We start from the raw sequence: 25,430 nt of genomic DNA, 5'->3' as shown, positions 1-25,430 counted from the left end.
AGCCATTATGTTCAATTGATATACATCCACCATCTTGATCAATGTACTGTCCATATAGGAAGATCGAAACACCATTGGCAGTATCGTACTCTACTACTAGTACTAGTAGTTTGCAGTGCGCAAAACGGAACGCACTTCTAGTATTACTGGTTTTATGAAAGGCATTATTTCTTTCGCATATACAAATATCAACTTTAGACATTGCAGAATGTAAATAATACGAAATTTGAATTTTACGCATTTGATGTGCCAAAAGATTTGCGATTATGGTCAATTTGGATGAATACAGAGAAAGTGTACGACAAATTAGACAATACGCGGCCGAGCATAATGTATCGGAAACGCAAACGTCAGAAATATTTCAAGCTTGTTTTCGACAATTGGAGGCCAAGTATTCGAAGAAGTCGAATAGAGTATCGAGATTTTTGCGATTCACTTTCTTATTTCTTCTAATTTCGTTTGTATTTTTACGTTTGTGCAATCAAAGATGGTTAAATGATATATTTGTAAGAATCTCACAGAATTCCATATATCCTACTTTATATGTTTTACGCAAATTGGCTATACCAATTGTTAGTTTATATCCATCATTATCTGGTATGTGATCAAAGAACAATATTTTAATGTGATATAAAAATATCCAAACATAATATTCAAGAGAGTTTTTAGTTTAATATATGCTTTATGATGTTTATTATTACAGAATTGTATGACGAGTGGTGTCTGATAGAAAACCCATATTTCTATGTAAGCGACATAGACTGTTGGCCTTGCACTATGGTCTACTCTGTGCCAGATTTAACTGGTCACAATATCAGTAGATCATTCAATGTTGGTATACCATATACTAGAGCAGAGAATAATACAAAAGTCAAAATAAAAGATCTGATTGATATATATTGGAGTAATCAAGATATCTTTGATCAGGATGCTAGAAGAATCTCTTCCAATAATGAAACTTTTAAGTAAGTTATTATGTGCCAGTTAATGTTTAAAAGAGTTTCAAGAGTTATGTAACATACTTTCAAATTAAATTCTTTATACATTTATATCTATACATATAGAACTATCCACGATGTAATGAGAATCAGATTAGATTTGTATCCGACTGATTCACTTACTACTCATGTATCTTGGAAAGTAAACCGTATGAAACCTAACAGAATATTACGTAAATTATTCCCAAAGCCAGCTGAAACTCCAAATTGGTGGAGCCAAGGCACGGAGAAATATATTTTTATTGATGAATCAGCATCACCATCCTATCTACTGGTATGTAAAGCATTCTCAATATTTTGGATATAACAATCAATTTAAAAATTTTTAGCCTAGTCCTGAATGCAGCAATATTGTGATACGATGCGCAACTGGTGCAAGGTTAATAAAAATGATACCAAGCTCAGAATGCATTCAACATTGTAGATCTTTGACTATTTTATTATCTGCTGGACATACATGTGAGTAGAAATCAGAGAAATTTTTATAGTTGATCTTTTTCTTTTCACTGTTATTGTTATATAATTTTTCTTTTATGTTCTTTTGTATTATTTTTTATAATTTTTCTTTTATGTTTCTCAAAAGTATGGTACAATTGGTGGTATTGGAGACCTGTAAGTCTGCCAGTGTACAATGCTACTGATCTTTCTATTGGTTATCTAATTTCGTTTTGCTAGTGCCATCAATAGAAGAAACTCATTGTCAGTGTGCCAAAATGATATAACCAAAGATAATATAAAGTTGCCTTTAATAAAGTTTATATATTATGTTTACATGTTTTTTTAAATCTCCAACATTATATATATGTATAGATATATATTCGGTTTTGTTCAATATATATACTTCATTTCTTGCACATTTAGATTTCAAGTACAGTATTATTTTTTCGTTACAACAATGAATAAGATAAAAAGTAAAATTCAACAGCCTTCAACAGAGTTACCCGAGATTATTTCTCAATATGATATTGTCTAAAATGCATAGATGTATTTGTATAATAATTAAAAATAAATAATAAAATGAGTTGACCTTCCATTTCTGTCTGCACATAGTTTAGATACGTTTTTATATGACAGCCATATAATCTAAGATACACATCTGCGTATTAAGAAATAAACTATAATAACAATAAATAAATTATGCACAAATTATGTTTGTGGGATTTTATCATTATTTTACATTCAAATCCATGTATTCAAATACTAGTAATTTTATTTGCAATGTGCTAAATACTAATATTTGTATTACATATGAGAAAACAAATCCTAATCGATCATACTCTCAAACACTCGCATCTCTCATGATTTTTTTAGATTCTTTAGGATTATTTCTAATGGTAGAGTATTTTACCCATTTTAATAAATGTAGCCGAAATGCTCTTGTTCTTATGTAATATCGGAATGTTTCCTTATAAGAGCACTGTCGATCTAGCACTTACTCGAACTTCTGTTTGAGTTTCTGCTTATATAGCACAGGCAGTAGAGAAAGCAATGCGAATATGCACAGAATAATTATACTATTCCACGACCACGCGTCACTAGACGACGTGAGCTTTTGTAAAGTTTGACCCGCTTGTATAGCAACAAATGAAGGCGGTGCGACGCCGAAGAAAGTACCTACAGTGAACGGTATCATCGGCACGCCAATCACTGGACTGGCCAGATTGATGAACCAGTTTGGCAACAACGGCGTCATCCTCAGAAACAGCATGTAATTCAGTAGATTATGACGATGCCTAGTCACAATGATGGTCCATTCTTTCGCCTTATCTGGAAAGTATCGATACAGCAATCGTCTGCCCAGTAAAGAGGACAACAGGTAACACAAGGTTGCGCCGACTGCACTGCACGTACACACGAGTAGTAGCGCAATTGGAAAGCGAAAAAGAAATCCCGACAGAATTGAAAGAAAGATAGAGCCAGGAATGGCAAATGTTTGTAAGCTATCATCAAATATGTAAAGAGCATAACATGTGCAGTTTACTAAAATAAATCAAAAACAATATGCAAATTAAGTATTTAAGGATACAAGATGTAAGTAATGAACAGTCCAGCCAATACTTGGAAATAATATAGATCCTTATACCGTTCTAATAACTTTCCCAAATTCTTGGCATCCTCTATATGAAACGGCAGTTTCATATACTGTTTCTCATGTCTATAAAATACATGAAAACAATCTATATTGTATACTGTGCATTTAATATAAAATGTACAGATATATTTAACCAATGGTTCTTACTGTTCTAATTCTGGAAAGCTCATGTATACATAAAACAATGCTGTCAATGAAGCTATGAAGATTAGTCCAACAGTTAATACTGCTCTTTTCGTTGATACTTCGCCATTGGTTGCTTTCGGTAATACTATAAATATATAAGAAAAAATAAATAAATTTTATTTATTCTAATAAACAATACAAATTTTAATATATATATATATATATATATATATATATATATATATATATATATATAACTTTTGTGATTAAATGTAAATTTAAAAAAAGTATTTAATCAGCTTTTAAGATATTAATAAAAAAAATTAAAACATTCGATTATATATAGCATTTGAAATAAAATCATACTCGAAATCTATAAAGAGATAATATTTGTACAAATAGATACATATTTTTATGCATGATAAATATACATAAATCTTTTATACATGACTCGCGTGTTTTCACACGTGTCTTTTCAAAAATGCCATTTCTGAGGATATGTCTAAAGAAAATATTTTTCCTGACTCATTTCCTCCTCGCATGATCATGTCTCACCTGATTTCGCATTGACTTGCGTGTTCATCTCTCTTTCTCTCTTGATATGTCACTTCCACGAAAGATTTCCATTCACCGCACGTTTTTAGCTTTGTTTCAGCCAGTCTCAGCGCATCTCTGGGAATTGATACAGAAATATATGCACGAACGGAGAACAGAAATGAGAAGCACTTTCTTGAAAGGTTGAAATAATTACCCAACAATAACCACTGCGTTCCGGGTTCCGGATTACAATGATCAGCTGATCTGTCTCGTGTTGTCTCGGCATTGGTTCAGGATTTTTCATGCGGCCATTCATAAGCACCACTAATTGCGTCAGATTGAGAATTGCAGCGCTTATTTAAGTCACTTTCGGGAGCGCCTTAAGCATTATTTAGCGGTTGTCATGGTAACTGCGAATTGCGCCATATGCATATGTGTGGGTAGTGATGGGTAGTGACTAGAAATAAAAATGTGAAAATGTAACAGAAAATAGGTACACTCTTTATTTTAGATCTTACTGCACTTTCTAGATCGGAAGATAATCTTATTTTTGGCTCATCCAAGTGCATAGAAAAATTGTAATTGTAATTGAAATTAGTTAATCGGATAAGCCATAAGTAAGATCATCTTCCTACTAGAATGCGCAATAAAGAAAATATTAGTAAAATAGGAATAAATATTAAATATTAGGAAGAGCAATTTGGAATTACTTTATTTTGAACAAGGAAACGGAATAGATTAATTATTCCTAATTTTTTATACGATTTTATATAATTTAAATCAATTCCGTTCCCTTGTTTGAAGTAAAATAATTTTAAATTGCTTTTCCTAATATTTAATTTTTATTTCTATTCCTAATATTTTCTCTGTTATGCGTAAGGCCTTACAATTCTTTACTTTTTGCGTAATTAAAATAATAAATATGCATATATTTGTTTATACATATATTTATTTATACATATTGTACTATTTATTTATGCATATATTTTTTTATGTATTATATATGATATGATAACGTATTGATAATTGATAAGGTAGTAATCGATGAAAATTAAATATGAACAAACCGATTGCCGCCAATCGAGAGTTTTTGAATAAGAAAGATGGCGTCTACAGTCAATACGTGTATCATTCTGCTCATTTTTTCTTCCAAATTTTGAAATGTAAAACAATCATCGACGAGATTAAACACCAATGGTTTTACGGGATTTAACGTGATATATTGTGATTATCTTCAATGCAGTCAAAACGGCCGCTAATGTCATCAATTTTTTATTATTTTCGAGCTCATCGGACCTATTTGTTACGAAAATTTATCCAGGGTACCGATGAGATATTAATATTAAAGAACACTAACTAATAGTAAATGACTGTCTTTGTTTCACATGTCATTATATCGTGTTAGCAATCTAGATATAATATATAAAAAAGTTTCTGTGATAAAACTACTTTGGCAATCATTTAATAATCACATGTATTTACACTGTTTATTAAAGATACGGATGATCTAAATAATTTCCATTAATTTAACAAAGTTTAATGATAACTAAAAATTATTCAAACTATATATATATGAAAGAGTTTTATGTGTAATTTAAATTAAGCAGAAAAATACTAAAGTAAAGCAATAGTTATATTATAAATTATTGGCACACCGTATATTCCAAATAATATTATAAATTTAAATTTGTTATACTATGTTTGTTTATTGTATATTCTATATTTACATTTCATTTCAGTTAGTGCCGATACAATGCAATCTCCTACATACAATATTTGGAGTAATAATGTAAGAAGAGGAGACCGGAAGCGCATCAAAAGAAAGAAAAAGAAAGAGGGAGAAAAATAGTGGAAAAGCACGTAATATTTTTCTCTCTCTCTCTCTCTCTCTCTCTCTCTCTCATGTCGACGACAGACCTGTCTACCAAACGCAGCGAACGCATGTCAAGCTCACGCGTTAGATACGTCACACATGTACTTTGGGATATCCCATAAGAAAAAACAGGAAGCGAGGAGATGTGTTCTGGTGTGAGCCCGCCGACAAACTCACCACCGGATTCGACAAGTACCAATTTATATTTTTTTTTAAAATTGTGTGCTCGAACTTACTTTGTCAGAATAATATTAAATTAATCAAAGATACATGTAATTATACGTATAAATTTTTGTATACATGGCTAAGTAATATTAAAAGTGACGGAAATAAATATTAGGGATTCTAATGACATATGTTAAATTAAATTATATATTATATTAATTAATATAATAATTTAATAATTTATTAAAATTTAAATTTTATATGTATTTTTTAAATACACTAACGAATTAAAATATCATTAGTATTAATGTGTATATGTGTATGTGAATCCTAATTATAGTTTCACACATCACTTTGAAAAAGAAATTTTTTAAAACTAACAAAAAATTTATTTTTGAAAGCTTGTAATATATGTATGAAGCTATAATTAGGATCTTACATTAGAAAAGAAAGCATATTAAATTTAGATTAACTGAAATAAGAAAAAAAATTATATATTTATTGAATTGTATCTAATCTTTTTTTTTAAATTACAGGAGTTTACTTTTTGCATCTAATTCTCCTGCGATTGATCCATTATCGCCACTGTTAGACAGACTTCTGTGGATAATGTACGTATAGTTATACTTCTTCGTCACCGTTAACTAGTCTCTCGTTTCTCCTCCCATTTCCTTCCGTTTCCCTAATTCCGTTTCCTGATTCGTAACGCTCGGCAGGCGGCGAGTCGAGAACGCTGGTCGTGAATGAAACGATATATTACGCCTACACTCTTCAGATATAGGATTATAAGAATAAATTTACACCTATAAGGCTCCGGTATCGCGCGATCGCACCGGGGCGTTGGTAACGAGCTCGTGAGATCCCTTTCTCTTTTTCCTCCCCCGAAATGGTAGATCGCGGTACATCGCGTCGGCCAATTATTTATACAATTCGGTTGTGCCTTCAACAACTCGGCAGATTCACTGGGCAGATTAGGCGCGCCACGTGCTTACCCACGTGCAGCGACGATAATTAACCGAGGAATGCAATAAAGTCGTAATGAGATCATGGGATACGCGGATACTCCGGATGATTAATATACCTCTTAATATAATTAAGTCGCATATATCGCTCTAATAATATCTAACAGAGATGGCTTCCTGATTTCTTATCTCTGCAGTGCAATTAATATTTTACTAACAATAAGTAAAAGAAATGGATTGCGAGAGATGTAACTCTGACTAACGAAAATGGTTTTTCACTCATTGTCAGAGAAAGAGAGAATATTGATTGATTTATAAATCTTTGGAAACTTTCGATTTTACTAAATTAAAAAATTGACAGGATAAATAGCATAATATTGTTTGAATTAATTTTTGTTAATGCTTAAATATATAAGACTGTTTAGGATTTTTTAATTGAAAAAAGATATAATGATGTACTTTTGTCTCTTTTTCATCCATCTTTTTCTTCTTGTTTTCTAGCATAATTGCTGATGATATTTTTTGTGTGAAACTATTATGTGAAGATAAACATAATTTTTAAATTGGAAATTAATCAACATGTGTATTCTTGATATGCGTAATAATCTATGCATCTATTAACACTCATATCATATATATGATTTCAATGCAATCGCGTTGTAACAATATTTTTAAAAATATATATCTATCGGAATCAATATAAATTTTTCCAGTTATTACGTGCTTTTCTTTTTTCGTATAAAAAATATTCAAACGAAATTTGTCGAATTTGCATTAATATCGTCGAACTCCATCTTCATTCTTCGTTTGTACTGCAGATAATCGAAGAGCCAACCAAGCGCAGCATCCGGTGGTCCAGTCCGGTTCTAGGGTTAATACCACTGTGGAATGTAGAGGAACCGGACTACAGAAGAGCGCCTGGAGCAGTCCAGGTTATTATCTCCGCGGGGTTAATCACATCGCAGGTAAGAAAAGATCGTTCTTATAATACAAGAGACATAAGAATACAGAACTCGTCCAACTTCTAGTTCCCTTGAATTTTCCGTCTTCTTTTCCTTTCTCTGTTGATTCATACTTTTTTATGTTATATATTATATTTAGTTTTAAATATCCTTGAAATTCCTCCAGCTTTAATAAAATTGTGCAATTTTTGCTTATATTTTATGTCTGTGTCTTTTAAAAATTGATTTATTAATATTATTAATATTTAAAATATCTGTTTAGAGAAATTTAATATTTTTTTTTATGTTTAACAACGTAACATTTAAAAAAAAAACATTAATTTTTATTTCGATACAATCTATAAGGGATTACATATGCCATTCTTATAAATTATTTCTTCTCAGAGTTCTCTCGGTCACATAATAAATCACGAGGGCGCTAATAGATTGCGGGCCTAGGCAATAAAACGTTCCTGTGTGTCTCGATATTCTTCTCTTCACCTTCTCTATCATTTTCTTTTTCTCTCTCTAACTCTTTATTTTTCTCTATTTCTTTCTCGTTCCGCATCTCTCTCTCTCTCTCTCTCTCTCTCTCTCTCTCTCTCTCTCCACATATATGCGTATGAACGAACCGCTCTTTCGTTCCCGTCCGTCCATCCGTCCGTCTGTCTGACTCATTGCGACTAGGTCGTGGGCGGAAATCAGTATAAACTCGACGGAGTCTCGACTAGTCTCATCGCGACCGCGCGATGGTACGGATGTTTCTCGCGTATCGCCAAGAATCTCTTCGGATGTCTCACATTCAGTGTTCCCTCTCTCATTGTTGTCATTCGCCATCGCGTAGAATGACAGCGTGACAGCGTCGCGACGCTGAGGCATTTTTTATTTTTTTTTTATTTCTCCTCTTTTTTATTTTTTATCGATATTTTATTTATTTATCGATTTTATCGATTTACCGATTATTGTTCAGTGCTAAAAGAGAAAGGAGATCATCTCTCCCCTCTCTCCCTTGATATTCTGTGCGACATAGTGGCGACCCGCTGAAGATTGTCACTCGGGGCTGCAACGACGCGCCCTTTCTCTTCTCTTCATTCTCGGCTGCATCGCCTCGGACATCATTACATCATGACAGATACTGCTCCATCGAAGGCATCGTGAGTATTCTGCCGTGCTAGCGTGCGGTTGATGATGTTGATCTAATTTGAACGATTCGACAAATTGTGAATACTTTCGGCGTCGGTGATAGCGCTAAGAGAAGCTATATCGTAATATATTGGATATATCTAAGCTGCTTTATTTTTTTATAATTTTCCATGTTATGAGAAATATGATATCTTTATTATAATATACGAAAAAATTGAATCGACAACAAACATACGGACGCATATACTAATCGAAGAATTTTCAAAGATCTTACTTTCTCTCTCATTCTCTTTTAAAAAATGATTTTATTATATGATACATTGTGTTTTACTATTATTTCAAGATAACTATTATTATATGATTTATTCAGCTAACTTGGCTACTCTTTTTTTCTCCGTTCTTGTTTTTTCTATATAATTATTTTTTCTAATTTATTTAAATATATCATATATGTAATACTACCCAAACTTTAAATCGGGAAAAAAAATTAAAGAATTTTCTAACATGATATTGTTCAGAACACAGACGCGTGATAAATAATGTCGATTCATGTACCAAGTTCGCGAGCGAGACATCAATGCGTGGCTAATAAAACAGGTGTGACACTGAATGAAACATCGCGTGCTAAAACTCACGATTCGAGTTTGCATTCGACGCAAGACAGAAATTCGCCGGCGAGTTTATTGCGAGAAATCTCGAAACGAACGATCGATCGATTTCCCGAAATCTATCCCGTCGAGAGAAGCCGCTCGCGCGCGCGAGAACCCTATTATCATCATCGGGCGCGTATCCGTTACGCGTTTTCGATCGGCGCCGGTATATAAAACACGTGGCCGGGATCCTCGCGTTAAAGTGGAGCTATTTTTTTTCGATGTTTATTGAAGATCTCGCCTGGAAATAAACAGCGTACTCCCGGCGCCTTCTCATGGAAAAGCAAAGGATAGACGATTGCTGTCTTCCTTCTTCGTCCCCGCTCTCTCTCTCTCTCTCTCTCTCTCTCTCTCTCTCTCTCTCTCTCTCTCTCTTTATCATCTCGTACATTTGTATTTCATCTATTTTAAACTTTTACCGTTGAACACTAATAACAATTATTTTTTTAATTTATGAAGTTACTTGAGTCTAACAACGTAATTCTGATAACAGATTACTCGATCAGACTAATATGGTTTAATTCTGATAAGATTAGACTGATGTTCTGTTCTCGAAAGATACCGATATAAGTGATCCAAAATGCATTTTCTATCTAATCTAGAGATATTTAATGATAGATGTTATATAAAAAGAAGTATATATTATATCATATAGTATGTTATCATATTGATCTTATATCAAATTTTATTTGTTATATATAAATTAATTTGTACAATATTTTTAATATTAAATCTCTAAAAATTTTCTTATTTTTTATATAATTTGAAATATAATACATATAACTTGTTTATTATTTTGACTTTTTTCATGTACATATAACTATAGAAAAATTTAGATACATATTTAATAAATATTTTATTTTGCTAAAATTTATTAAAATCATAATTAACAGTGCAAGTCTGTTTTCCTTAAATTAATCGTGTATAATTGAAACAAAATCTACTTCTTGTACGTTTATTCTTTAGTCGGCACGATCGTGTAACGGCCTTTTGTCGCCATCATCACGGACGTGTGTCCGCGAAGTATTTAGGTTTCCCGCGTTGTGCGAGCCACGTCCTCGTGTCACTGCGGTCACGTCAATAAGTTCTTCGAAAGCGCCTTCGAGTCGTGCCTCCTCTCATCGTTCATCGCCAACGAAGAAGATCGTAGATAAACCCGTACACGAACGCTCCGTTCCGATCGGGAGAGGATATTCGGCCCGCGGCAGGTATATGAATAACGTGGAACTCAAAAGTACTCAATCGTTCGTAACGTTTCAGCATTTCTCTCATAATTGATTAACGATAACTTATCCCTTTTTCTTAGAGTAAAATTTACGAAAAATTTATTTGCTCCTTTCACCATGATATTTGTCGATCGATTTCTATCTTCCGTGTTACGTCATTATTTGATCTTTTCCGTGAGAATGTTTATCATTGATCTATTTATTTCCCGTTATTACAAACCCAAGTTAGTACAACCAATTCATCTCTAATCTATAGAACTCTTTATCGTAGATATGAAAAAAAAAGAATTTTATAACAACGGAATATTTACAATAATTATTTGAATATTTTATAAATATTTTTTTTTTAAATACTTTATAAATATTTTTGTGATCTTAGATTTAACAAATCATATAAAAATTTATCATAAATATCAAAAATACTTATAAAAATATTGAAAAATATTTATTACTATAAATATTTATTTTTACTTATCATAAATATTACATAAACTATTTAGTTTATATCTTAATAATATATCAAATAAAATTTTTATGATTTCTTCTTTTAATGTATATAAAGTATGAATAAAACATTTATATAATATTTCAAAATAAATAATAAAAGTATTTATGAATATTTATCATAAATATTGTATGCTGTCTAGGACGGATCAATGCGGAACCCTTTCGCTCGGGGCTAAAACATGGGACTGCCTTTCCCATGTTTTACGCGAAAACATGGGAAAAATAACGTTAAAAATATTTCTATAATCGTACGCGACGAAAATCTGGATATTCCAAGCACGCGATGCATGATGTACGATGCATGGCGACGACATCATCTTGCGAAAAGAATCTCGATTAGTAAGACAACATACAAGATTATTTATCACGTTGGCGTTCACGATTCGCAAGATTTTCTCATCGGTCATAGTCTCTTTAATTTGATTTTTTATGCGCATCTACAGTTGGCCGCTGTTGTTTGTCTCGTTTGCCACGTAATTCGCTTAAAAAAAAAACTATTTGCACGCTTTCCGAGGAGGGAAAGAGCTGTCTTATTAGCGTCATTAAGCGAACACGTGCGACCATATCAAGCGTCGGCATTCTTTCGCTTCGGCAGACGTTACTCGTAAAACACTGTTCGCGGATTTCGCACTTCCTGCGAATAAATCTATAGCTACGTGGCATTGAAGCTCTATTTATTTCGCGATTATGAATTATGAATTAAATTCGAAGAAAAGCCGAGGGAAGTATCTCTGAAAAATTTCTCATCGGATTAATTGATAATATTGAAGTAAATGTGACGTCATTTCATTTTTCATGTCATGTCATTTTTTGTTTTCGAACTAATCGACATAAATGATATAATTAATATAATCAATCTCTTGAATCAATATATTATGCTCGACATAATCTATGTTGTTATTTTCTTAATCTCTTTATGGCATTTTTTAATGAAACAAACATTGCTTTTAATTTTTACAACTGTTATCATGAGAGAAATGACACGATGAAAAAATTCTTGCTATGACACAATTACCTTGATTATGATTAAATCGAGAAAAGACAATGGAAAGAAATTTATTTTCTTGGGATTAAAGTCGATCGTAACTCGTTTCCTGCACAGAACATCGCGTCTAAATCTATAAGACGTAATGTTGAGAAGAACGTAAACCGGTTTAGGCCTTTATTCCCCGGAGTCAGAGCAGTTTTTTAGTTACTATTATTAGAGAGGCGCACATGTGTGGCCGTGTGTTAAGAGAGCCATTTGTCGACAACGATGAGACAGTTGCGAGAGTATCGTTTAATAAACGATTAATTATAAATGAGTGCGTTGCAAAACTAATACCATACGAGCTTTGTTATTTCTAATTTCTTTTTTCTTTCTACTGTTTCTGTATTACTGTTTCTGTACACATATGCGTATCAGAGTACAGAAATATACAATATACTGTGCAATATGTATAATATAACATAAAAAATATATTTACCGAAATATATTTAATATGATATAAACATATCAAATGTAAAATATATTTTTATCTATTTGAATATTGTTTCCAAAAATTATATGCCGCATTATACACATTGAACAAAAACATTCCACGGTATGCAACGGATTTTTTTTTCCATAAAAATTTTCTTCACTTCTATACGTTCCTATTGTATTATGATTCATATAAATACAGATGCAGATCCGTTTCTGGAGGATTTTCCGTACGCAACGAGCGAGAGCAATGGAATCGCGTTATGTCTTACAGCGACACAGCGACACAGCTCGTGTCCGTAATCGTTTTTCAAGCGAGCAATTGGCATCCTAATCACGAAGAGATGAACTCGGCGAGGCGGCGGAAGATTGCATTTGCAACGAGCGAGCAAGCGCGAGCGGATCGAGGTGTTGCATTTTGATCGCGTGATTGCGTGCGTCCTCGAGAGAAATATGACACGCGTGTGCGCAGACAATTTCAAGTGGGCGAGGAGAAACTCCACGCACATATACAGAAGTCTCTTATACATTATATGCGCAAACAACATATATTGTACACTGCGTGTGCTCGCTGGTTTTTTTCTTTGCCTTCTCTTTCTCTCTTCGTCCGAACAACGCTCGCCTTTCTGTACGAATCGCGCGAAAAAATATCTCCGCCGCCAGATTACCGTTTGATAACGAAAAAGTTGGCGCATCCTCCTGCAATGGATGTATATATATTTTTCATCTCGGAAATGAGTCGCAAGAACAATGTATACATATATTAGATTTGCCGTGGCTTTAATTAATCTTCTGAAAAAGTATTCTAAAAATTAAGTATTAATTAATTAATTAAAATTAATTATCTGAAAATTTGTGCCTCGCTTTTTATTAAAAATAATATAAATTTTAATAATTCTAATAATAATAAATTCTACGCTTTATTATTTTGTATAATCACCGTGTTTTTCAAGATAAATTTGTTAACGCGGATCAAGTTGCGTCTCTCAATGTAATGTAAACAAATTGTTAATGAAATGCTCGTAGTCATATTATAAGTACTTAAGTGCTTAAGTCATATTATTTTTATTCATATTTTTATTTATAAGAATTTAGATATTCCGATAATAAAATACTCGTTTTCTTACGATGATGTCATAGTAACAATTCGCTAGTAAATAATATATTACGGACCTTGCGAGAAAGTCGAATTTTAACGATTATTTTAGATAATAGAAACTTATTACTGAATTCAATATCAAAGTAATATCATGGAGCGTAATGTCTTCGATAAAAGTGAGTTAAACGTGAGATCAAAAACGATCAAACACAAACAAGCCATCGATATTTGCCATCGATTTCAAATATGAAATGATCTTTCTCCAAGCCTCTGTACACGCATATATAGACAAATTTGTAATGTAACGGCATCGGCACACAAATCAATTCTGCTCCTTGAGAGATATCTTATTCAACCTATACTTATCGTTAGCAATTGAACTTTAAAAGAATTTGATCTCTCGATTGTCTCACTCATTTCGTCCCGTATCAACTCGTCTCTAGTATGCTTGACTCTTTAATAAATACGATAAAAATAGAGGCATTTGTCGTAGAACGCACAGTTAAAATTCATCGCACAACCGAAATTTGACACTGCCAATATTCGCCACTCGATGTAACAATCTCAGCGTGGTAATTTAAGAAATTGATTTCATCGCGCTATTTGTGGATAGGTATATGCAGTTCGCAATATTCATCACAGATTATATGAAATTCGCGCGTAGATTGTATAACTGTTTCTTTTTTATTAAAAAGACAGTTTGTCAGTATTACTGTCTTTTTTCATATCTATATATAATATAAAACTAGTTAATATAATAAAAATATCACATATAAGGAAAGCAGAAGAGAAAAATTGAACCGCAAGAAAAACAATCACAATCAGGCACGATTTTACACGCATATATATATATATATATATATATATATATATATATATATTTAGATAAATGTGATATTAGAGTAAGAAGAAAAGTTGAGAAATAGAAAAATTTACAAATATATAAAGATTATAAAGAAGAATTGAAGCAGATTTACTTTGTGAGAAAAAAATGCGTTATAGTTGGAACTCCACTGCTGGAAAATAGATTTTTTTGGTATCATTATTTCTGTAAGTAGACTGCAAAAGATTTTTCCGCACACATTGTGCATTTACACATTGCACAATATGTGCTCGTTCGCTGGTGCGCGGAAACGAAGGCGTACAGACGGTCGCGAGCTCTATGACGTAGATGGATCGCGATTCAACTGCGGATGTAATTACATTGCGTACGAGCCGGAAGTGGAAACGGTCTGAGCGCTTTTGCAGCTTAAAGAGCGACTTTATACGCTTGAATTACGCCGATCGACCGCGATCGACGTCCTGGTCACTCCGTAACGTTTATAATCGGGCGAAACCAAGTTGTCGTTTCGTAAAAGAGAGACAGAGAGAGAGAGAGAGAGAGAGAGAGAGAGAGAGAGAGAGAGCGAAAAAGAATATTGTGAAAATTTTTCTCTCTATAAAACTTTCCTCAATTTTTAGGATAAAGCATCTCAAGACAAAAAAAATTTCGTAATTTCATCATATTTTTATTCTTATTTAGATCAATTCTTCTCATACGATAAATGCTTATCATGCAATTTATAACATATATAACAATGATTAGATATAATTGAATAAAATTAATTGATTTTTAAATTTAAATTAAGTTAATTCAGAATATTCAATTAAATCGATTCATAAATCAGTTTCTACATGGAGATACAAGTATCGATTCAACACGTCGAAAGAAATTTTTTTATTTGTACCAATGATCGAAATCGCCGATAAGAGATAAATCAGAACTGTATCTTTAACTTGTTCCATAATTGCAGGTAATGCCGAGGGAATCTTGTCCTGGGTTGCTATTGACCCTGGTGTCGATATTCGTCGGTCTGTGCGAGTCCTTCGCCGCCGGCGGCGCGACATCCGGCGCCCAGCAGCCGCAGCCGCAGCATCCGGTCTGCAAGCCCGGCCTGGAGTTCTGGTCGACCGAACACACCTCCTGCTGGCCGTGCACCCGATGTGCCCCCGATTTCACCCTCAGCCCGTGCACAGTGCATAAAGATGCGATCTGCGGCTCGCTCGAGCTCGACTACACCTCCGCGACGCCCAAGTGGCCGTCGGAGGCCGGCGAGGAGGCCTTCATCGCCAAGTTCTGGCGACTCCTCGAGACGAGAGAACGGGTTTCCTCGATGGAAGCCGGTAATCTTGACCAAGATCGAGATGACGATGAAGGCTCGGGCGACGAGAAGCCGGTCTACTCCGCCTCGCGAGACTCCAAGGTAATTTGAAATTGGATAGATATTTAGAAAAAAATGACAACTCTGTTGCGGAATAGTTTCAAAATGATATAAATTTACAGTTAAATTTTACAATAAATTAATTTAATTCTACATAAAATGATACGATATTATAATATAATGTGAGAAATTAATCTTTTATTTTGATAAATATTAATTTTAATTAAATTATCAAACTGTCATTGGTCATCTAACAATTATTAAAATCATTGAAAGAAATATATGTCTCTTATGAATATGAGTGTAGAATCAGTGTGTATTTTGCGTCGGTGAAAGCTAGCTTTCGCCGTTTGCTACACGGTATAGAATCGCGTTGCTAAAGAATCGCTTGTATTTCGCAGTCATTGCGTTTCGAAACTAATCTTTAATAGCGTTGTATCTTTTAGCACGCATATGCGTGCGAGAGAAGAAAAGAGGAAAAACTGATAGTATTAAAAAGAGACAAAATTAAGTCCGCATAATGCATTGGTCTTATGACGCAGACGGCACACGATCCTCGGGAGAGGAGAAAATCGGCTACCGAGGCCGATCAATTACCGTGGGATTGGCAGACCGGCGCCTTGGTCCTCGCGGTTTGCGCCTGCATAATGTTCTTCCTAGTAGCGGGATGCTCGGCTCTCGTCTATGCGAGGCAATGGCGGCGAATGAAGAAAAATTTTGAGCCAGGTAAATTATGAAAATTCGATTGAGAGGAAAAAATCCACAATAATATAATTTTGATTATAAGAATATGTGAGAGAGTCGCGCTTTCGAAAAGTCTTTCGAATTCTTAAGAATCGCTCTGGGAGAATTCTGACAAGTACGAGCTTTCGAAATTTATTCGCTCCTGATGTTATGTCATTGATCGACTATTCCATTTTGTAATAATTTTTGATCAGTATTGCGCTACGTAACCGGAAATAAACATCGTCGGTACGCCAATCACTATGCGTCCACGATACTCGGGAGGAAGGGAGAAAGAGAAATAAGATTCGTATTTTGCGAGATAAAGGGTGCCGCGTTCGAGATGTTGTCAGCGGCAAGAATATAAGTGCATGTATATATGTACAAGCCGACGAGAAAGAAGGAAAGAAAGAAAAAGAGAGAGAGAGAAAGAGAGGGAGGAAGACAAAATTCCTTAAAATGCACGACGGGATTTTCTTCATTAGAGGGCCGATCACGGTCGCTCCTCACCTTGGCTCGACCTACCGCGCCCGGATATGACGTCTTCAACGTCCAACGCAACGTGCGTTCTGTGGCGTACCTCGTTCCGCGTTTGTTACGCTCCGAAATAAACTAACAATTTTGTTCTAATACGAGCCAATTAACGATAACACAACAATGTGTGGACTCTACAAAAGCTCGTTTTAAATTAACGACGATAACGGCGATAACGAGATTAAATTTCAAGATTAAATTTTTTTGTATATTTTTTTGGCGATATATATATATATATATATATATATATATATATATATATATATCAGCTAATCTAATAGAATCTTTAACTTACAAGCGGTTCTGTTCGTTAAAGATCTCGTTTTTTAGAAAATAAAAATGATTTGAAGATTACGTAATTCGAAATTTGTATACTTTTAAATATAGATACTTTTTGGAAATGTATGTAATTTATAAAATTTATTTTTGACGGAGTAATTTACTTAACAGCGCGCTTAAATTTTCTTTTAATTAAATCTGATGAGTTTTTAATTAAATTTGTGAAAGTTTTTAAATTTATGGTGCCTCGAGAGAGAATGTCCCATGTGTGTATACGCACATATCCGCGTCTCTTTCACTTTATATATAATCCGTACACGTATCGCGCCGTAAGGGATGAATCGAAATCGCGTAACACTCTTATAAGCACTCGACGGTATGCCATTGCACGTGTGTACACGAACGTTACTATCTACATTTGCATAACGAACAGAGTACGCAGAACTCCTCACTGGAACACTCCCCCTCGGTTAAGCTTCTCTCTCTCTCTCTCTCTCTCTCTCTCTCTCATATATATATATATATATATATATATATATATATATATATATATATATATATCTTTCTGTCAGTTGACGTATCGCGCCGCACGTTTGTGGGAACCGATTCAGCCACGTTTCGTTAATGAACGCTGTATGAATGAAACCCCTCGTTCGTCCGGCGCGTATCGCCTTTTAAATCTACGCTTTCAGCGAAAAGCACGCCGCAACGATAGCAAAAAATATTTGTTAATAAAACATGTAATAAGTTACACATTATTTTAAATGAGTCTTACGGAATACATACACATATACGCGTTATTAAAAATTGTTTTTAGAAACTTCTATCTATATAAATCTCTCGGATTTAGTTACCACTTATTTTTATATTCTTTTCAATTTTCAATATTATTAAATATCTCAATAATTAAGTGTCGTTAATATACAATCTCAGTAAAACGCGCACAAAATTAAATAAAGACTAATTATAAGAGAAATTATTACTTTCTTCATTCTGTATTTATGAACCATTATGATTAAGATCCAGAAGAGACTATTTATATGTAAATTAAAATGCATCTTACAATTGACAACTTGACGACTTTACACAAATTTATGTGTTTGAAAGTATCGTTGCTACAGCGAAACTCAAAATTTGCACTTTATAAAATCGCATGTTACATGAGGAAATCGAATAATTGAAATGAAGGAGAAATAATCACGAGAAAAAAAACATGTACGGTGGTTATCGTAGAGAAATATTTTTATATATAAATATAAAATATACTTATACATACTTTATATCGAAATATCGTTGTTTTGCGTTTCGAGGAAATTCCCTCATATAAAAGCACCTCAAGGCCATCTCGAGCGTGTTGCACGCGAAATCCGTTTAATTTTATTGCAATTGTAATTCATTAATATTTATCGCATCGCGAATTATGTATATAGTTAATTAATACTAATTATACGCAGCGCGTGTATGAGGCCGTGTTTGTCCGCGAGCGCGATTTATCCCGATTTTTAATATAAAAAGCAGATGTAGTTGCTGTTACATTTCACATAGTTTATCTGGATTGCATGTGTTGCAACTTAGTGCCAAGTATTATCGTATTATCGCCGGAAACCCGTATTATCAAAGCTCGTTATCATTCCCGAAAAATCATTCCCTTCAGTTCTTCCTAATTAAAAGTGAAGAAATTTTAGACGCAAATCATATTTTAAAACTGCAAATAAGTAACAAGATTTTATTCTTTGGATAATTTTTTAGCTTGATTTTATATATATTTTTTTATTTATTTATTCATTTATTTATAGCTATTCGATTTTTATTCCTGTTAATGCATGTTGTTAAAATGAAAAGGAGAACAACATCAACGTTTTTATATAAAATAAACATAATTGATAATCATGAATGTGAAACGGACGCTTGGTATGCGCGTATGTAATCAGTACCGTTTGATTGTGGATGACGATCGGCCCACCCGGTGCTTCTGATTAAGAACGTCAGAAGGGTGGGAGGGAAACGAGGACTTATGGGGATACTGGCTCGAACCGGGAGCCATTAGGGGAACCGACTGTACATACTATGGGGCTCCGGAGAAAATCAAGCCGCATTCCACAGACATTCACCACGCATTCCACATTCTACATCGGTTGCACTCAATGCGATACGCGTTGCGGATGCTTCTTTATAGCACTGTCGTCTCAAAGGATTTTATATAAATGCGAGAAAGAGCAAGAAAGAGAGAGAGAGAGAGAGAGAGAGAGAGAGAGAGAGAGAGAGAGAGAGAATAGTAAGTTCAAAGCGAAATAATTTAAATGATTAGTATCTATATTTTCAAAAAAGAAAAGATTTTATGTTTTCGTTCTTGTAATCACACAACAATAATTTTGAATGATAGATTCACTTTCTCTTTCTCTCTATTAATATGCAATTATATTATAATTTATTCTTATAATTAGTTTCATTTCTAATGTCTCTTGCCAGATATATCTTTACGAAAATATATGACTTACAATCTTGTCAATTCTAAAATGTAAAATGTAAAAAATGTAAAAAATTGTTTGTCAGCAATTAACATAAAATTTTCCATTGCAATTAATAAATGCCCATTTCACACACTTTTAATATTTTAAAAGCATAAGCGAGAATGCAGAATAAAAATAAAATGGTGGCGAAATTAAAATGTTTAACATGTATAAATTTACATTTTTATGTATAAGTCTCAGATTTTTAGATGTATAAAACGAATTAAAAAATATTTACAATGTAATAATATTTGCGATACAAAACATTTCGAAGGATATCTCAACGATAAAATCTGCGAAACTCTTTTTAACGTGGAATAATGATTAGTTATTGGTGAAATTTTTGTTGCAGCGGGTCTCGAAGAGATCTCAGCCAGATTGAACCTGATGGTGAAGGCAGAGCTGGCCGAGTTGGTTGCAGGGGCGCCGATGAATCCAGGTGATCCCGAAACCAGATGTCAATATCTCGAGAAACTTTTAGGTAAGCATATTAGACAACATTTTAAAGTTGGTCATCGCTTTTTCCATATGATTAACGTCTAGAGAGAAGATCGCACATTCGATGGTACATGCGATCATATCTTACGATTAGTCATCATTACGTATTTTAATTATTAATAAAATATTTTATTTAAACATTTTTTATCTTCAGAGAATAACGAATTTTAGTCAATTTAAAAATAATAATTTATATAATTAATTTTTCTCGAATATTCTGAGTAATCCGTCCGCTCGAAATTGTTATTTCATCAAAAAATCAGCATCATGCGTGTGAATTGCGTAAAAAATATTCAAACACCGAGAAATATATTGGTTGCATTATTGCTTAACATTGATAACGCAATGATAAAATCGAGGCTCGCGTGGTTATGTATTACGCGTCGTTTTTATCAATTAACACATCCGTCGCGCGCGACTGTATAAAATGTAGTTGCGTGCACGTTCGCAATGATCATTTTGTGCGCCGAAACGATGAGGTGTGGCGGGGGGGGGAGGGAGGAGGGAGGGAGGGCAAGAGAGCGCGGACGACAAACGGACGAATGCGAGGGAGGTCGCGCAAACACACACAAATAAATTCGCTTAACTCGTACCGCACTTGAATGAGCTTCACACGTAAGTGCGTACGTCGTTTCACACGGGGTGACCGTGAAGTACCGTTTGGCTGTCGGCTACCGGAAGTATTTTTTGGCATGTCGCTTAAGTATCGTTAGCCGACGCGAATCGGCGACATGATGCTTTAATATTTTAATTGCGATTTCGAATTAGAGTCGAATTAAATCGAGATGAGATTAATATTTCAGATGTATCTGTCGCTTTATAGAGCTTTTTGTGCGTGTGTCGACATATACGACCACATATACGACCAGTATCAAGAAACGCGCGCGCGCAAGAGGTCCCATTGACACACATACACAGCACGTAGCTCATTATTGAACTTTCATTCAGCAGATTGTTCCTTTACTCGTTTATTTCCGCTATATTTGCATAATACGTAATACCACGTTCCACATTTTTGCTACATGCGGGTTTAGGGGCTTAGAAGAATATGTATGCACGCACTCTCCACACGCTAGACTTAATAACAATTTACTATCATTAACACAAATATCTTACTTTGATCTTTACATTATCATCTTTAAAATCTCGTTCTGCTGATTCGTTTTTTTCAAGGTTTATATACTTATATATTTCGTATCTTTTATTTTATTTTTGCTACAAAATTACTCAACATATGATTAATAATATCATTTTAGATGACTCTGTAGTAACAACTCATTGAACATTTATGCATAAATTTAAAGTTATTGGAATCATTTTATAAATATTAATCATAGGGAATCAACCGACTCTCGCAGAGAATTGTCTTTTTATATTATACTTATATAGATAATATATTTATATATCTATAAAGTGTAAAGATAAATTTTTTTTTCAAAATAATATTAATATCTGTCAATTAATTTTAATATTTAATTTTTCGATCCCAAATGTATCACAAAATTTGTAGTTTTATTTTAATGACAGTTTTTTTCTACATTTACAAATTTTGTAATTTATATTAAGATCGTATACAATAAGAAATTGATTGGAAATATTAAAATGTTTTCGTATTTTTTCGCAGTGATTTTTGAATATTGTTAAAATTGACTCTCAGATCTTTCACCACGTTTCACCGCATCTCGCGAATCGCCACGTGCGTTACGTCAGAGTGCAGATTTTCGAGCGCGGCCGAATCACGCCGATGATATTTTAGGATGTAATAGCTGTTTTTGTAGAGTAGACGGATCTTAAAACAGACGAGACGAGACTCGCTCGCTACACTCTCCCGCGGGAATTATTTATTCGCGCGCGAAAACAAAATGACGCGATTGTTCGGACGTTTATCTGCTTTCATTCATCCGCGCGGCGTGCTCTAACTTTAGCGCGCGCATGCGCATGTCGTACTCATCGTCAGTAGGTGCTCCTTACAGAAACGTACGGTTCAATATTTTACAGAATAGTAAATTATGATATTAAAATGTTCAAATAAAATTATTCGCTTTTCTATCGAAAAGTTAAACTAAGCTTATTTTATATTAATATTATACAAATTATAAAGGAGAGAAGAATTTAATAAACCAAATGTGTGGTTGTCAAAAAATCAATTGTAAAAGTTAGAGAGGAATTAAACTAATTCGATCAATATTCTTTTTATTGTTTTAATTGTGTAGGAGATTTTTCAGTTTTTTATCTATTATGTATATTTATTTCTTCCATCATTTTTAATGTCTTCTATTTTGCAATTGTCAATATCGTTTACTTTTGTATCCTTACACAGGTCATATAACGCTAACGTATATGTTAAGATTTCTATACACGAGGAGTGCAACCGGATCGAGAAATTAAAATCGCATCTTATCATCTTTACACGAGTTCTTTATCTTAAACTTTACCGCGAAATAATACTGCGCGATTTTGTCGCTTTGTAATTCGATGAGATCGAGACCCGAGAGAGTAGTATTACGAGCTCGTAAAGATTTGCTTGGTTTTTGCTCATTGCAAGAACGCCGCGAATCTACCGTTGTTGCAGTTTCGAGCTTTGACGCTTTGACGGGAGCGTGAGCCCGAAAATCAATCCGTCGCCAATTTTAGCCGCGCAGCGCGTCAATATACGCCGTGCCTCTCGGCCGGAAAGCGAGACGCGGGATCTTTTCCCCGTTGGAATATTTCATTGCGCTCCCACGCTTCGGAACTTGTATTTATATGTGGACCGGCTGGCTATATATACCGGAAGCGTAACGCGATGTACACGGTGCTCCCGAAATACGCGTTCCTCGAGGACGCGACGCGTTTCATTTCTCGATAAAATTTAATTGACATTTTGTTGTTTTCTTCGCTGCTTGTTTGTCGTATTATTTATCATAATTTTTATGCAACAATTTTTATACGCCGCCTCAGGGAATTAATTAATTTGCAACGATTTTTCTTTTTTTATTTCTAAATCTCTCCGCGTCTCGACTTAATCAACTTAAATGGAACAAAGTCGCGAGACAAGAGAAAAGCGCAGATTATTTCTGTTCGATTGAAACGCTTCTATCCTCCTAGATAGAATCTCATAGTGCAAATCGTTGACGATACTGCGATCCGAAACGAGCCTCTCTTCTCCCTTCGCTCGCTTGACCGATGAAGCCGGTATGAAGATTCATTTACTCTGCTTGCAGACCGGAAACGAGAGACTCCGGTGGTGGCGACGACAGCGGTGGCGACTGGCTGGCCGGAGGCGGCGACCGGCAACTTGTACATTGAGGAGGGGAGCACGATGACGCCAACGAGGAGTAAGCGATCGCGGATCGCGCGGATTCAGCGCAACATCGAAACCATTCTCAGTCACAAGACGAATCAGGGCACCGATTGACACAATCGTCTATTCAACCGGACTGAGATTTGAGACTCTTTAGACTCGCTTGTGTGTACGTTGCGCTACGTTCTATTAGCGCGATTATTATAATTAAATTCGCATTAAATGAGTAAACCGTACAAGTTGAAATTGACAACGGCATGCGTAGATTCCGTAAATTCTCGATGTAAGGGAAGGATTAATATTTTTTATACATCTGTAGCGCTTTTGCTTATAAATATAAACTCATAAAAATATATTTCAGATGTTTCCATATTGAGATAAAATCGCAAAAAAATTAGAAAATGTGTATTTAATATAATTTCTATGAAGGAATATATATAATTTGTAGTTTAAAAGTAGTAGAAAAAGAATTGTCAAAATTAGAAATAATTTCGTCGAATGAGATTTTGTCGCTCGTACACTTTATTCGCCAACGATATTAATACGAAGGAACGAGAGCAATAGAATTTGAACTGTACTGAATTTTACTGAATATTTTATAAGATATTGTTAAGTGCAATGTAACGTAATTTATTGTTACAATCAGGCAACCGAATACTCATATTTTGAACCGGTTGCACCAACGTTTAAAATTTAGTTAATTCGTGGTTAACTAAATTTTTCATTTCTATATATGTATGTCATAGCTGGTAATTAAAATTGAAAGTAAAAGTATCATTGATTAACAATCGTTGATTATAATTACAAATAATCAATATCGATTAATTAATTTTCTAAATATATTATCTATTCTTAGTTTAAAAAAAAAAATCTTTATCAAGATCATTCTTCGTCGTAACGGATATATCGAATTCATTAAGATATTTTTATTTAATTCAAATGCGATTGATTCATTATAATTTAATTTTTCGGAAATAAATTTTTTCTGCTCTAAATTTAATTAATTCGTAATTTATAATATATATATTGTTAATGGTGCTGTATACAATCTGGACGTGCTTACATTATCCGGAGAATGATGAATTAAGGAAGTCAGCAATGAAATAATTAGTTATCTATCTCTCTACATATGTTATATAATATAGGTATATCGTTGGTGCAAGAAGCCGGAATTTTCCTTTGTACAAGATAGTGCGACAATTTGACGAATAAAAACGGAATTTGTTCGCTGTTGCGTTCTATTAGGTTCGAAACTTTTTTCATTTTTTTTTTCTCTCTCTCCTTCGTTTTTTCTGTTTCTGGCAAATTATTGCAAAAAGACGTCGCGACCTCCTATCGTATCCTGAAACTCGAGCGTAATTCGAGTTACAAGCGATACGTATCCGGAGGACTCTATTTATTTTTTTATCTTTTACTCTTTCTCTAATAGCTTTAACACGACAAATATTGTAATATAAAGAGCTTCTGTATCCATACACACATGATAACAGCAATAAAATAAAACTTTCATTAAATAATACATTAAAAAATACATTCAACGGGAAGAATCTCTTTCGTCTCGTAGAAACAATTGATTTCTCTCTTTTGAAATCAATCGTTCAAAACAGTTTATGTTGTGTAT

General features: G+C 33.8%; 3 protein-coding genes across 5 annotated transcripts; 2 read left to right on the top strand and 1 right to left on the bottom strand.

The window, feature by feature from the left end:
• The first annotated feature begins 67 nt into the window (after nt 1-67).
• Nucleotides 68-1,769, top strand: LOC126858811 (uncharacterized). The gene is made up of 5 exons (XM_050609409.1): nt 68-597; nt 704-965; nt 1,065-1,272; nt 1,328-1,457; nt 1,582-1,769. The coding sequence occupies exons 1-5, from the start codon at nt 267-269 to the stop codon at nt 1,671-1,673; spliced, it is 1,023 nt and encodes a 340-aa protein (XP_050465366.1). The 5' UTR covers nt 68-266; the 3' UTR covers nt 1,674-1,769.
• LOC126858813 (transmembrane protein 41 homolog) lies at nt 1,406-4,142 on the bottom strand. 3 transcript variants are annotated; one of them, XM_050609413.1, is made up of 5 exons: nt 3,968-4,135; nt 3,772-3,888; nt 3,238-3,361; nt 3,025-3,153; nt 1,406-2,938 (listed from the first exon to the last, which is right to left on the bottom strand). In XM_050609413.1, exons 2-5 carry the CDS (start codon nt 3,797-3,799, stop codon nt 2,431-2,433), a joined length of 789 nt encoding a protein of 262 aa, XP_050465370.1. In that variant the 5' UTR covers nt 3,800-3,888; nt 3,968-4,135; the 3' UTR covers nt 1,406-2,430. The 3 variants fall into 3 exon arrangements, with proteins under 3 accessions (XP_050465370.1, XP_050465371.1, XP_050465369.1); XM_050609414.1 differs by having other exon boundaries at nt 1,406-2,839; nt 3,772-4,142; XM_050609412.1 differs by having other exon boundaries at nt 3,772-4,135.
• Nucleotides 4,143-6,327: 2,185 nt separating this feature from the next.
• LOC126858812 (tumor necrosis factor receptor superfamily member wengen) lies at nt 6,328-25,398 on the top strand. Its single transcript, XM_050609410.1, has 7 exons — nt 6,328-6,402; nt 7,572-7,718; nt 8,665-8,848; nt 15,575-16,024; nt 16,525-16,708; nt 20,381-20,509; nt 23,730-25,398. Exons 4-7 carry the CDS (start codon nt 15,578-15,580, stop codon nt 23,921-23,923), a joined length of 954 nt encoding a protein of 317 aa, XP_050465367.1. The 5' UTR covers nt 6,328-6,402; nt 7,572-7,718; nt 8,665-8,848; nt 15,575-15,577; the 3' UTR covers nt 23,924-25,398.
• The last annotated feature ends 32 nt before the right edge of the window (nt 25,399-25,430 follow it).

The sequence above is a fragment of the Cataglyphis hispanica genome, chromosome 2, assembly GCF_021464435.1.
Source record: "Cataglyphis hispanica isolate Lineage 1 chromosome 2, ULB_Chis1_1.0, whole genome shotgun sequence".
Lineage (NCBI taxonomy): Eukaryota > Metazoa > Arthropoda > Insecta > Hymenoptera > Formicidae > Cataglyphis > Cataglyphis hispanica.
Note: the sequence above shows the minus strand (reverse complement) of the source record. Positions and strands in the feature narration are given on the sequence as shown.